At 39.4% G+C, this 15,780-nt stretch overlaps 1 protein-coding gene across 2 annotated transcripts; it reads left to right on the top strand.

Moving 5' to 3' along the window:
- Nucleotides 1-509: 509 nt before the first annotated feature.
- Nucleotides 510-14,783, top strand: LOC135484130 (uncharacterized). 2 transcript variants are annotated; one of them, XM_064765278.1, is made up of 2 exons: nt 510-878; nt 12,184-14,783. In XM_064765278.1, exon 2 carries the CDS (start codon nt 12,361-12,363, stop codon nt 13,135-13,137), a length of 777 nt encoding a protein of 258 aa, XP_064621348.1. In that variant the 5' UTR covers nt 510-878; nt 12,184-12,360; the 3' UTR covers nt 13,138-14,783. The 2 variants fall into 2 exon arrangements, with proteins under 2 accessions (XP_064621348.1, XP_064621347.1); XM_064765277.1 differs by lacking the exon at nt 510-878 and adding an exon at nt 7,874-8,105.
- The last annotated feature ends 997 nt before the right edge of the window (nt 14,784-15,780 follow it).

Below are 15,780 nucleotides of genomic sequence, written 5' to 3'. Positions count from 1 at the left end.
CGTTTATTCGGGTGTATCAGTATAGGTTATTAAATTCACCTAAGGAAATCATGCAGTACTGAGTTGATGTCTGTTTATCCCGGGACAGTTCATTTCGTCATCCTGGTCGTCACTTCTCATGGGTTACCGGACGAGGCCGGCGGTCAGCCACTGCGTCCGGAGTGTAGGCCGGTGAAGCGGACATTGACCTCCGATTTCCTCAAGGTGACCGATTCGAATGAGAATTGAACGAGAATCTATTGCCGTTAAATAGATGTTAACTCTCATTGACCGGGGCCACTTTCAACTGTTTATGTTTTACTCGATCGAATCAATTTAAGTTATAAAGCGTTAAACAGGACATAACAATTCATTAAGTGGTTGATTTATTAGTTATGGTTGTTTGTCGGCCAGGACTATAGACCTATAGATCTAGCCCCAATGAAAGTTTCAAAAGCTACAATGTATATGGTCCCCGTTCAAGCCTCCAACTGCGCATCCATTATGCGCAAGCAGAAGACCTCCTTGAAGAGTTTTGAAAGAGGTTGGAACGTATGCTCGCATATCACGTTAATGGTATTTGCATAGAAATTCTAAACTTATATTTGATTTGTATATCGATTGAGGACACGAGCCCAACATTCATGGGATAACAGTCGAGAAAACATGCGTTATCGTTGACACAACACCCATTAGACTGTGCCGAGAATACGGCCGTCGTTTCCACGTCGTTGTCCAAAAGACTGCACGAGAATTTACCGTATACACCAAGTTTGTTTATCTTTATTTGTTGAAAGATTGACTTTCGCTGAATGGTTAATGCACTTCAACCATAACACTGGAAATAGCTTCACGTTGAGGACGTCCTACATCGGCCTGGCTCTCCACTCGTCGGAAAGGTGAGGCGATTTATTTTAATTATTTCTAGATTCCGAAGTTTTTTCACATCCGATTCGGATCTGTGTATATCTCATCTTTTCTGAGAGGAGAAGTCGGGCCTATCTGGGGTAATAAAACAGATTTTTAAAAGATATCTTTCCTCTGCCCGAAGATTTTCATTTACCGTATGATTAGTTCCCTCGAACAGCGACATTTATCAATCTCAAAAACCACACTGAAAAACCTCTATAATGCGTCATGTATTTGTGTTGGCCAAAGCTCAAAACATTATTTCTTAGGGTGTTGTCACATACGATGTTTTAATTTTTTCTCATGATAATAATTTGCTGAACCAAAGGTAATGTTTGTCCGCACCTTTAAAGCAGCTTATGCCTTTTTTACCATCTGCTGTTACGTGGCACAAAACAAACTGCTTAGTGATGCTACGAGTGACGTAGTCCATATTTTATTAAAACTTATCGATTTGCCTTCAAGACATAAAAAGCAAATTGTCAAGCTAAAAATGGTATTGGTATTGGGATGGAAGTAAAAAGAATCATAAATCATTGAATAAATGTCTAGTTTTGAAGCAAGCTATACTAGTACTGTACGCTATTGGGTGGGTTTTCTATTACGTCACCAAGTAATACCAAAGTATTCATGAAGCATGAAAACGCACCGTTCAGCGTGTAGTAGCTTATGAATATGGCTTACTTTTTGCTACAGAGAGGGATAGTATAGATGTGGGCACGGAACCCGCTGGTCGGGATATTGATGGCTGTGTTTGAAGTAATGTCAAAAGCACCCTTCCTCCATATCACTACAATGAAAGCTGATTTACCATTCATACCAAAATCAACGCCACAGTTAATCTACAAGATTCAATATAACCACTCTTATGGTAGACTGATAAGGCTTTAAGAATGACTTGAAAACAATTTAAGAGAAAACCCCCAAAATAACTAGCCAAGAACCAGTTGACCGCAACGTTATACGGCCCTCCGGAAGACTATTTCAAATCGAATAAGGCACCGTCCCCCTGAGTCGAACAAAGCCAGAATCCGCTTCTTTGAGAGGCGATGTCAATCCGTTTTCTAACTATTGACCCGGTCGAAGTGTCCTGTTCTACATTATTGTATAAATTTGCCTCCAATGTTTGTGGTGTGATAGGGAAAATTATTGGTCAGGATAATAAACAGCTGGTAGCTATGGCGCTTTCCAAACAGTTTGCTCTGTTGAGTCACCTTGGACACGCTCGTCCTGGCCAGTCTCGTTGCTCAAGTGTTGCTACCTTAATCGGTAATCTGTAGTTGCTTACCTGGAGGCGAGGTGCAGTGCCCTGCCATATCAAAAAGCCACTAGATTTTACCTTAGAGTAAGTAACCAACCTGGTTACTCTAAGATATTACAATGATATCACATAAATTTGGTAACCACGCTCCTCTAAAAACTACATGTATAGAATTGTTATGAAAGATCAGCCAGCTAAAATTGTGTGATTGCTTTAAAATGAGAAGTATCTTGGGTTTTAAAAAAGCGTTAGCTAAAACAAGCTACCAGTCGTACGCTTATTAGTAATCCATATTGGTGTCCTCGGGCGTATGTTATCACGAACTCAAGGTCAATGTGTCCTTGCATGTTTTCATGCTGTCCTTGACCACGACGGTCTTCGCGAACTAAGTAGGTTAATCAATTTTCTACAGAATTCGACTATTTCATTGAGGGTTTGATCAGCAGGAGTCTAAATGTGTCGCTCTGTACGTTGGCTAATCAGCATAGTGGGATATCCTGAAATTTCCATGAAATGATCTCAAGTACCCAAGAAGGTGCTGGAAATTCGAAAGACCATATTTTGCCACGCCTTCTCCCACGGGTGCATTCATAACACTAATTCAGATACACAACTTATCTGATTGTTCCAATTTCTAAGGTAATATTTTCTGACGGTTCCTGTTGGATCGGACAGTCGCTGATGATAGCTTGTGGTCTTTATGTCAGCTAATGGCTTGGCTATGGGTGTGAGAAAGTATCATACCAATGATTCTAATGAGAGGCTTCTCGATTCGAAGCGATAGAAAAACCATTTGTGCTCAACCGATTGCGCAGAAATTAGATAGAGGCCAGTATAATTAGAAAAAGGAAGCTCTGTATAGACAAGAAAATTAGATAGGACGCTTTACATAGACTTGTAAATTGGAGAGAGAACAGTCTGCATGTATGGGATGAGGGAACCTGTCGGAAATTAGAGAGAGAACGCTCCGTATAGACTCCACGTGATAATATTACCAATCATCCTGACACAAGCTCATGATTTAAACCCAGACTTATATTCACCGTCAACCAGATCCAATTTATCTGCCTCTCTTTTGATACCTTTTTCTGTAATTCCGCTCCTTTGTCGCGCCAATGAAAAGGCTGTGAATGGCTTACGATACGTATGGCGATAAATTCTTTGAAACGGTTTCTTTTTGCAATCGCCTTTTGAAATTTTCACTCGAAGTTATTAGAAATTTATGAGTGACTGATTGGCAGATTGGATCGATACTTTGATGTATAATAATTGTAGCAATTGGTATTGTTGAATTCGCTAACTTTTAATGAAGCAAGTCTTGGGACGATACATATGTGAATAACCTACGAGTATGAGTTCAAAATGTCTGGGGGAAATATGACAATAGTTTGAGATCTTTGCAGTCATGAATTGCCAACAACTCTAATACATAAAATTTGTAACTTCGAACAGTCAGCAGACTAGAGATTTATTGAACCCAGGGAGAATTACTTATTCACGAGTTGGATCGTAAACATCGAAATTGGAATTTCAATATTTGATATTTTAAAATGCAATCATAGCAAGTTTGTCTGTCTGAGTATATTTATAGTCAATAATGCCAATGTACAAGTGTTCGACTGAAAGGGTAAACACTAAAAAACTTGCATGCAAAATTCCATCGACCAACGCCAATAGCCAACAGTATACGACTGTTAAAATATTTTGAAATGATGAAATCCACGGTTCCCTATCGTTGCCAGAACCGAACTCTATATATGACCATATTCAGTACTTGTTTTGCCCGATTGAAAGGGTTTGACACACTTGGTAACGGGACGTCGAAAAACTCTTCGTCCGTGTTTTATATTCTCAAATTGTAAATAGCTTTTCTTCCGCGAGAGGTATCTTGCGACACCAGTTTTTAGGCATCATCCGACAATAGAAAGGTTACAAACTTATGCAAAAAGAAAAAATGCAATTTAAAATCCAAACCCATTGAATAAAATTTCATTTTTATGGGTTTCTGGCCACAAAGTATACAACTGAATGGTCATAAATTTAGAACGAGCATTCAAATGGGCGGCGGGCACTTTGAGTGAATTTGTCGCTTCGGAGAATTTTTACGAGTGCGGTTTTAATCGCTGTGGGCAAGAACGAAATATCGTAGAGAGCATTTCTTTAATTGTGGACACATTTTCCATTTCATTTAATTCATAGAGCCAACTTTTACTCCAGTGGTTTTTATGATGTTACTTTATTTGTTGTTGAAAAATAGAGCCATCAGGTACTTGGGATTTTTCGCGAGTGCAGTCTTCTGTCGGTTCTTTCAAAGGTCAGTTCGCGACCAATTAGAATATCTCAAATCAAACTACATTACAAGGCCGACAAAATAATTGTCTTGTGGTCAACATCAAATCGACCAACTTCTCATAATTCGAACTTTTGATGTTCATATAATTGATTGTTGCTTTGTGATTTTTCTTGGATCAGATATTCTTTTAGTGAGAGACCGGAGAGTATAGACCGGTAATGAAAAAAGCTCTTGCATGAGTAGACTATGGTTCACACTTAAATCGTTCCAATTTCGAAGCAATTTTGTTAATGTTAATCCACCAAATCGCCAGTTATACGCTATGAATTTGATAGATAGGACAACAAAAGACTTGTTTAGAAAAAAATGCCCGTTGGGTTTGTTGTTGGTAACACTATTATAGCACTCTATACACTGACACTGACCTTGAGTCATAAGACAAATGCATGCATATCATTAACATTTCTCTTGATTTGTCACCAGTCGCAGCCGGACATAATCCCAAAGTTATGACTGAGAGTAGAGCTCAATTACAACTGACGTAATCACTAGTTAGCACTGATTAGAGAACATCAATTTCCAATTGGATTACCAATAGAAATTCAATCACAAAACGAATGTAAATAGCGATATCCTTATCCTGTCATAATTCCCGTCATATTTTATCTCTAAATGTTGTTTACTTATCTAGAATCTGTTATGGTTACAAAGCCTGTGGTCTTGTTTTAGTGTGAGAACCATTGAGTTAGGGGTCCTACCATACTCATTTATTTCATGTTACTACACTTAGGGATCATCTCAAAAGTACTAGATGTCAAGAGAGATACATTGTATTTTCATATGGGGAAGGGGTCAGCCACTTCCCTGCCTAAATTTCTGGCATCATCCAAAATAAGTGTCAAACGAAGGCGAGACAAAAGCCGTTTTTCATCATTAAGGACCTTCCAAGGCATCACACTATTTTGAGATGATCCGCCCCCCTCCCCGTAGTACATCGGCCTGGTGAACGTGTCGAAAGAAAAAAAAATTCTGTGCAGTTTTAGATCACCCTTTGACAGGAAAAAATGTCACATATAAAATGCTATCAACGCTGGGAATAAATTTTCGCGACGCGCTAAAAAACGCATGTAGGTCACGCCTCCTTTTTCGTCAAGAAGGGGTTAATAAACACATCTGAAACCCTTGAAGAGACTGATTTCTGGTATGGTCAATGATAAACCTATATGAAATAGCTAATATTTTTTGCATAGCATTGTTCATGATGAAATACAACGTGCCTCAAGATGTTGAATATATTCAGCGATTTCAGCAACCGGTTGAATTCCGCAGTATGTTGTTTTCTCTTATGATTTAATGATATTCTAATTTCCCAATGTTTTTCGGCGATATGATATCAAGGAAGCTCTCAGCCCCGGAATTGTCGTCACAAAACAAGACTTTTTATTACATAAGTTATATAAAGTTATATCACTACATCAACTTTGATATTGGCATATGACAATCGATAATGATATCAGTGACATAGTTGAACCAGGCTAGTCCGGTCACAGGAGAGGAAGGATAAAAGCTGTTTAATCACTTAATGTTGGTATCTGTTACGAGTATTAGTTTGGTTTCAGGTAGGGAACAGTGTTTAAATCTGCTCTTCCTTCTTCTTCTTCTTCTTCTTCTTCTTCTTCTTCTTCTTCCTGCTGCTGCTTTGACCCTTCCAAAGGACGATTCAGAGGAAGTTGCTCACCATCGATCATATGATGGAAGACAAATCTAGTCGTACTGTTGAAACTTCAGTGTGATTGGCAGCGTAGCGCAAATGTAAAGTCCGTTTGCCAATCATAGCTGGGCCTATACGCAGGCTACTCTAATGCAGTAGGCTTTGGTTCTCAGTACTGACAGGGGTTATTTTCCTGCAAGACCGAGACCTTATCTTTCGCCCATTAACTATGAAGTATTAGAACTAATCCAAAAATCTTCTTCTTCGACTTTATTCGGTAACAACAGAAGTGCACCGTGTTCGTGATATAGATATTCCCTGACCTTTCTCATGAGCAATGAGCAAGGTCAGAGAATATCTATAACACGAACACGGTAAACAGTCCCACTATGCCAAACCCTTTTGTGAATCACTTGTTCGATTTTGGTATGTGCTTACTAATATTTACACGCACAGGCTTGCAAATAATACCCATCCTGAATGGCTGTCTTATATATTTGACAATATTATTAATGTTATCAAGAAATAATAAAGACTTCTTGATTTCATATATTGAGGAAGTTTTAAAATCGAAAGGCTTCCATTCAGAAATCATGAATAGGCTGTGTGGGATGATTAATAGAATTGGTGTATTCAGCTAGTCCAAGGAATAGAGGAAGCACGCATACCGTAGTAACTAAATAATACCACATAGTCCTGCCAATATAACCAGGGGAATTAAAAAATGCCTTTGTTTCTGCTTCATTATACCAGAAGACTTCATACTCATACCAGCGTACTTCAAAGAAATCCGACCAGTAGTTTGTGCTCCAGAGCCCCAAACGATGCGGACGGTAAAAACATTTACGAATGCTGACAGTAAATATGCATATCTCACCATTGCCTTTTATTTGCCTCTGGTCCCATGTTCCAATCATCCGTCATCGATTGCATTCTAAATCGTCTCAGAAAATACTCTCTGTACAGTGTAATCGATATCACAGTGTCACAAGCTCAATTAAAAATTTTTTCGAATCAGCTATTCGTATTATTCTACTTCCATAGCAATTGCTGCCTTATGCTGACGCAGGTGCTATTTTTATTCCACACCTTTATAATCGTTTGCAACTATCAAATATTGTTTAAAATCAATGTATTTCAGCATCAAATGTATATACATGTAGATAATTTTTATCACTGCTTCGCATTATGAAGCGAATTCTATCAAATATATACATGTAGTTCTATTCGTTAGGTGCTAATTCTGTCAACTTCTGCCAAATATTTCGTGGTGCTGTAAGTTTCATCAGCAGTGCATAAAGGTCATGCATTGCTGTTGCATGACACATGGGTAACTTCTTTTCGTTGGTAACCAAATAAATAGTATCATTTATTGATCCACATCAAATTGATTGCTTTTTTATAATATTGTCACTGCAGCAATATCGGAATTTTGAAAAATGTGGGGGATAAACACCCTTTAAGATAGTTTTGGCTTAAAAGCTTTCAATGCTGTTTTTATTTATAGCTCTGCTAGTATCCTATCTTGACAGCTCCTGAATAGCCATGTATACTGCACCCAGGTAACGGGCTATGCAAACGTCCTCATCAATAATCCAACAATTATAGATTTTTCAACTCCTCGTCAACTCAGCGATATAATATTTCACCCAGCGGTCACTGGCCGTCTTACGTTAGTGACGCATCCGCCTGTTTTGTATACACCACGTGACTTATCCTTTGGCTATGTAGTGCTTTCATGCTTTGGCAGACGACACAACGCGTCAGCTAGCTTTGGATAATCTCGTCCACTGTTCACTACCATTTGGGACAAAAAGGATATGTAACTATCTAGAAGATGACTGGCAATAACGAAGGCCTTTAATCTCGTGTATGACAACGGATAGCTTATTTGGACATTCTTGGGCGCATTTTACTGAAATATTTGATATAAGATTTAAGTTGGTAGCAAGGTAAGTTGCAAACGTTTCGTCTCAAGTTGAAGCTTGTAGCTTATAGTACTTGGTACCACCAAAAATAAGCCTATGAAATTGATGTATTAGTATGAGTGTGACATCTTTGGTAGCACCGACGACTAGTGATTCGTTGAAAAACTCTAGTGGTAATTGGGTTATACTCCACACAACTTTTCCAAAACTCTTCATAAACCATCAATGATGTGAATAGCAGTTTTTATCTAGTCATACCAAGAATAATTATTGATCACAGCCATGAGTATTATTAGCCACTGAGTTTCATTCAACACACTTTACATAGCAAGTCTGTTATGTATGGTATTGACTTTACCCAAAAATCAGGGATTTTTGTACCGGTAATAATAAGATGCTACAAGTTCACATTTTTAAAGAAACCATTCTACAGTGGTGTCCAAACTGTGATTTGAATAAAGCCTTTGACTGGGTCACATTTGTCGATGTGTTTGTCTTCCCAAAAATATGATAACATGTATCTTTCGAATCAGGCAGTAATTTTGACGTATTTCTTAGTTGCCAGTATCATAAAAATTCACGCTAACACATTATTTAAAACCTCTGGTCACTCCTTCTGGGACACAATTGACTTTAAGTTTTGAATATAGAGCATAGATAGTTCTAGTTGTGCTAACGAAGAGGCATTAGGGTTTCACGATATATGGATTGCAAAGGGAATTGCCTTTCCGTCCAATGTGGGAGGTCTGCTTTACACATGCCATGTGTAGCTGAACCGTAAGAGACTAAATTTGCTTACCATTACGAATAAGGATTCCCCAACGGACCAAGTCAACATTTAATGCCTAATCAAATCAAGCCTAAACTTCCTGGTGCTAGGAGCTTCAGGACTTTGAATTTTAGTGCCATGCATGCCAAATCATTTCTGATCGCGTATGTTTGTATTTTTATAGATCTTTGACTACTAGTGACATGTAATGACGGCAATATTTGGATAGTCTGTTGGTGTTAGATATTTGGAGTTCTTGTCTCCTTCCTTCGATTCTTGTTTGGTTTTAAAACTAACCTCAGTTTGCTATCTGCTAAAAAAACTCACTGAGCAAAAATAATAAGCAAGAATGAGCCATCAGTAAGCAGTGTCCTACAGGCAGTGTCCATACGAACGGCTCACCCCTTTAAAATTTCGGAGTTATAATTATGTGAAAGGAAAATTCTGAAGAAAGTCAAAACACCGCATGATGTCTCAAATCTTTAATTCAAATATCTATAGGTAGTTAAAATTAAACAAATTGCTTCCAGACCATAGATAACTGTCCCGTGGCTGGCGTTAGCTTGCTAGCCATCCCCTAAGCCTGGGCTTTTGTGGATCAAGCAAATTTATAGGCCTAGCATATTGAAATATTGTTCTTTTATGAAGTGGTGAACAAAACGAGACAACTGTGCTTCAACTGGAGAGTGCTCCATTATTCTGCTTTGAAAATGATAAATGTTCATGTCAGCCAATGCACTAAGGTTATTTCACGGCCAATCTATATCAAATGAAATGGTTAGCGGGTACGACAACGACACTAAAAAGCAAAGTATATACTATTTAATCATGTCATTGTCCTTGACCTTTGTTATTGATGTACCGTCGACATGTAGAAACAAGAAGATGTCTGTACATGGTGTCTTTAACAATCAAATAAAGATTGTTAAAACCTTAACACTGCTATGATTTTAAAAGCCTTCGTTTCCATTTTCAACAGATAGGAAAAAGCCTGGAATCCAAGCCAGGATTTAAGTTGTGTACCTTGGATCACAATGGCCACCCACCTTCGGGAATAAAGATTTACCTACTTATCGTTAATACGTATCTCAATTAACTAGACCCAAGGAAGTTTATAGGCCTGGTATTGAGCAAAGACATTTGGTACCAAAAGTTTACCGTGAGAGGGAATATGCATAGACAGGTCCACTCTAAGTCTGTTCTAATGAGGACTGCAACTTCTTCAAAAGCACGTTATATCCTATTTAAAAAAATCTTATTAATGTCATCCTCTCAGTCTTTGAAGTTTGTTCAATGTTGTTGTTGTTGTTGTTGCTGTTGTTGTTGGGGTTTTTTTGTATGATAATCCAAATAAAAATTGCATTTGCCGCACATTCTTCCTCAAGATCAAGCGAGTTGTAAAATGATAATTTTCCTTGCCAGTTAATCTTGCCCAAGAGGCAAATACTTATCATATTCAACGTAACGAATAATTTTCTTGGGTATTCTTGGAACGGGTGATTCGCAGCACGAGGGGGTTTTCTGCTGACTTTGAGCAGGGGATTTTTTGGATGAGGGCACCAAGAACTGCTGCGCCGAGCTCGGCGCTACGCTCGGTTCTGCGTGTGGTCCGCCTTGCATCGCCAATGTGAAAAAAGAACGTGGAGAACTTTTATTAGCCAATCAAAGCTCGCATTGAGATTGCTGACCAATCTGAATTGCTGTTGCTAGCGGGAGAAGATGGTGAAGTGCCATGTTTTCCATTTTGAGAAAGGGTCAACTGAACTAGTGATGGGCACTGACCACAATGCGGCCTACTCCTTTTCCCAAAAATGGCACTGGACCACGTTCTTGCATTGTCAACCTCATATTCATCTTCCATTCTGTCGAAAGCCGTTGTGACTCGATCAAATTTGCATGGCACCCGAAACTTCCGAAACTATGACATTTTCCATGCCCTTGGCAAGAACACATGAACGTGTTGATTTAGATTATATTTTCCTACCTACGGCTAATGGAACAACGGCTTAGAAAAATATGAGAAAGTGACATGGCGGATTTGAAATCTACTATAACAACATCGCGTGTTTTGCTGTCTGAAATGTTATTTTGCTAACCTCGAAAAATCTCGTTGACCATAGAGATTTATTAATATTTCATTGTCGGCGAGACATGGCCATGAAAAACGTCACAATGACGTCAATTCAGGGCTTCCTCCCTTCGTGATATCGAAGGGCCAGTTCAGCTCTGGTCATTCAGAGTGCCATGTCAAAATACAATAACCACATCAAACCTATCAAGCCACTTATTTCATTGACTTGCTAAATCATGCATGCAGTATTTCGCATATCAGGTTTCAGAACTTCAATACCGTAGAGAGTGAAAGCGACCATTCGGTGTTCCGGTACAATCTTCCTGACAACTCGAAAAGCATAGGAACTTCCGGTGTAGCCAAAACAATAAAGAGTTGCCAAGGCATTATGCCATCGTCGGCTGTTTACAGTTGGGGTAGCGTTATTTCATGTTGTCCAATATTTTGTTGGCTACCACTCAATGCCATTTGGTGGTTTTGAGGAAATTAATGCTTTTAGTATTGCTCATTACTAACACTTTCAGACATCTGTTCGAGAAATACTCGTCATTTTGACAAGTAGATCTCTCCAAAATTGGGAGTTATCTATCAACCACTTTCAAAGGAAGCAAAGTGCTTTCAAAAGTACCAATACATGTAGGCGTAAAGAGATGTTCAGCTTCCGCCCCATTATTCTCAGTAACAGTATACATGTTAATACAATGTACATCATGTATTATGCATACCTACTGTCACTTGACAGACGACAACGAGAGATTCTTGATCAGTCGTGTTGGATTTCAATGGCCACTTGGATATTCAGATTTGCAAAACATCTACCGGTAGGCGATAAAATTATGAACTTTCAGCGACCTTCAATATTTCATGAATAATGTAGTGTTGTTGATCGGCGTTTTGTTTCAACGTTCTTGCCATTCTCCGGCGCAGCGTTAGTAGTGTGATGAGGCGGTTCTACTATACTTTAATATTGTGTCTGCTTTGGAGAAGGGGTTCTTGCTTGACGTCGCCCGGGATGACAGAAACTCTGTACATTATAGAATTAATTTTTTTATTATACGCTGTACTTTCTGTTTAAGTTTTCTATTTTACCATAAGATTTCTTTCGTGAAGGTGTCAGGCAAGCAGTATCAACTTAGGTTTAAGACATTTTATTTTCGCAGATGACTTCTACCTTTGCCAATATTAAAGTAAATTCACACAAAGTTTTATGAAAATTAAAAATTTATTTGTGTCTAACATTCTGCTAAATCATATACTTTCAGGCCACACCTGTAAACAAACTCGTCAATGAATGAGCATCCATGGTGATAAAGTCATTCAGCAGAAGCTCTATAAACTGACGTGATTCAGCTGCGTCAAGAACCAGTTAATTTTGGTGAGTGGTGAATACACGTGCTCCTCGTCGCTCCTTGCTCTCGTGTTCTACCCAGGCTTTCCTAATGGGTGGAAAACACGCGCCAACAACAGATGCTGCTCCGTCAAGTGCGTTACCGTCAGCGATGAATCAAGGGAAAGGAACGAAGGATGATCCGTACTACTCTCCGAAATGCCGTCTGCGTCGCAGTGACCCGTCTGCCGACCAACTCGTCCAGTTTTTGCGCGGTAATCAAGGCCTGCAGCGCGAGACAACAGAGATGCGGCTGCTTCGTCGAGCGCCACTGCCAGGAATTGGACAATCATTGACCCCAAGGTCAAATGCGCTGAATCCTATCAATCCTGTAAACTCTCCCATTACGATTCCTCAGCAGTTTCATCATGATGAAAACGAATTCAATGAATTCAGATTCAGTAAGGACGATAATTTAGAGCGGGTGGGTGTATCATCCGACGAATCGGACTCTGAGTACGACCTCAGCCATACATATGGGACGCGGATGATGAGAGTTCCAAGTCCTCCAAGGTCAACAATAACTCTAAATCCAGCCGGACTAAACCTTTCAAATTCCTCGCATTTGGTGCCAAAAAAACAGATAAAACCTCAGCGGAAACAAAAAAACACTGTTTACAAACTGAACGCTAAAAACAAACGGTTTGAGTCGGTGCAGCGGCGGGCGACAGCAGACGTTCGGTATTTACCTCCGATACGCCGAGACGACATCCCTGATCGGCCGTCTGCGCCCCGACCCAACCGGACGCCCCCGCTCATCGAGAGCGATGATGATTATTATGACGCCACCATCGCGGAAGAGCCAATAGACTATATCGATCAGGACTGATTTGTTTATCAATCAATAAGCAGAGTCTTTCAAATTTGAAAGACTCTGCTATAAGTAACTATTTCATCAGGGACTTGTTTTCCAAAATACCTCTTGCTTACTATATAGCTTAGGTGAAACGGGAGAGATACTGTCTTCTTGAAGACAGCACAGCTGACAGTCAGCGCCAGAAGTCAGCTCCTTATCAAAATGAAAGTCAGAACATCTTTTGGTCGCAAGATTCTTGCCCGCGCAACAACTGCTTTTATCAGAACTTCTGCACGCGTGGCAGGTTTACGGGTTACAAATATCAGGTTTAAACTAGATAAGGCTTGCTGAATCGATTCTGACGCTGTAGCTGCCAACTAAGCAGTTATTTGACTGGTTGCATTTCCTATCCTTCAATTGAATGAGTAGTTTTAGGATTGAAAACACGATTGAAACACATCAAAATTGTGCCATCACAAGCGTGCTAGCAGCTGAAGGATCAATCGAAAACTTGCAAAATGAATATCATTTTCATGATATTTCAGTTTTTAGTTTTTCGGCGTTGCACTGGTGCTTATTTGCAACGAATGCAGATTGGGGTTGGGGACCCAGGGGAAAGGTAACGTTGAAAAATGAGTTGACTCTTCAAAAAGAGTGCTATATAATCCGTCAAATAGCTACTTTCAGTATTTCTAATTTTACGGGTAATTTCTTGGCATTGTATTTAGCAAACTCTTTACCTTTTTCGGTATGAAATGCGTACTGGCAAAGAAGACCATATGCGCGCGCTAAAAAGCAAATATAAAATACCCAACATAGATGAAAGGTAGCCTATACGAGTGGACTTCATACCTCCGGCGAAATTCCAGTAGGGTCACGACGCCGGAACGGGGGATGATGATGATGGTGATGGGGATGATAAAGCCCCATGACTTCAAACGATAAGTTCGAAAAGGGTTTTGTTGAGAGTGAATAACTTTAACTAAAACGTCAACAATTTATGATACATGTTAAACGTATGTTGTAAGATGTAGATTCCTCCGCTAAGTGATTCGAGGTGCGTTTTGAAGCTTTGTTTTTACGTCATTTTCGTTTATTTGCTTGGTAATTTAATTGGTGACATCACCGACGAGGCTCATTGGCCAAACAAACAACATTTCTGTCAATCATTTTAAAGTTTTGTCCGAATATTTCTTCATGTTAAATGAATAAAATACTGTACTTTGCAAATAGTTCTATTCTTGGAACAAGGGGGGGGGGGCAGCGTTTAAAGTGGATTGAAAGGCTTCCTGTCTCTTTGCTTGCACCTAATGATAAACGAAAACCACGTGGTTGATAAAACACTGTTATTACGATCTGCTTCTTTTACGTGGTGTTCTCTGTGACATCGTAGATGTATGACGTCATCTTCGTCTTTTCTCGGTAACGTTCGGGACTTTCTGGGGTAACAAACCGCCTAGGTTACAACCTTTACTATAGACAGTCTTTTAACTTTCCTTAACGGGAGTATTTTTTTGCAACGAGTTATTTTTCAATGACACTGAAGTGACAATAGTTTACATTGTAACTCGAATAGGATTGAGTGACGTACTATTTGAAGGTTATTTCAGTTATGTGTATCCTAATGAAATCAATGGCAGCAGTTTATTAGACCAATAAAATACATTCATTTGGTAAAATATTGCGTTGTTTCTCCGTTTGTCATTCATTAGTATGCATACAGGGCCTAAAGTATTGGCCTATCAACACAGAAACTCACGAAAGACATCGAAGGTCGCAAGACAATAGCGCATGCGCAATCTGCTGATTGTTTTTACATAAGAAATAAGCAATAAAAGCATCTAGGATTAAATTGAAATTTCGTTGAATTCAAACAGTTTCTAACCAAAATCCATACACATTGTAAAAATGACAGCTAATATCATTTCGATAGCGGCATGCATTACCTACAATGTCAGTGAAAGCAGGTCTCCAAGGATTCACTTGTTCAAACAATCGGTGCCTGGAGCTATCAACTGAGTTACACTGAACAGGTATTGTCATAACAGCAGCGTTGTTTTCTCGATCCATAACCGAATATTTGCACAGTATTATGATCACAGCCTTTCCAATTTCCCCATAGAGGTGACCTCATGCATCATAGCGAAATAGGACAAATTGACAGCCAGTAGGAGGAAAAGCAATTCAGGCGACACAAAGTTGTTTGTTCGCCGTAGATCTTGATGGAAACTAGTACAGTATTTATCCGAACGCAAAAGCCAGATCCAGAACCCCACACTCCTGTGCAGATTTAAATGTAGGAGATGTTTCCGCCTCCAGATATATATCGGAGATTACTTAATTCTGTCTTCGTTTTCGGTGAAATTACTTAAATAAATGTTTACGTCCTTGATCCATGGCTTACCTCGACCATGCACCCAAGTCAACTGACTGGTGTATCAACAGCAACAAGCAACCGCCCAGCAAACAAAAGCCCTGTAAACTTTTTGGATGTTCTCCTGGTCGCCATTGCCAAAGCTGATGGGATGTCTACACCATTTGTCTACTCGGCACAACATCCATATTTTCGCTATCGTCATTCTCCAAAGCAGACATAATATTCAAGCATACATGAAGACTAGGCCGCCTCAGCACACTACTACCACTGCGGCGGAGTATGCGTTATCAGGTGTGGAT

Source organism: Lineus longissimus, chromosome 3 (genome assembly GCF_910592395.1).
Source record: "Lineus longissimus chromosome 3, tnLinLong1.2, whole genome shotgun sequence".
In the NCBI taxonomy this organism is placed as follows: domain Eukaryota; kingdom Metazoa; phylum Nemertea; class Pilidiophora; order Heteronemertea; family Lineidae; genus Lineus; species Lineus longissimus.
This window is presented reverse-complemented; position numbering and strand designations above follow the sequence as displayed.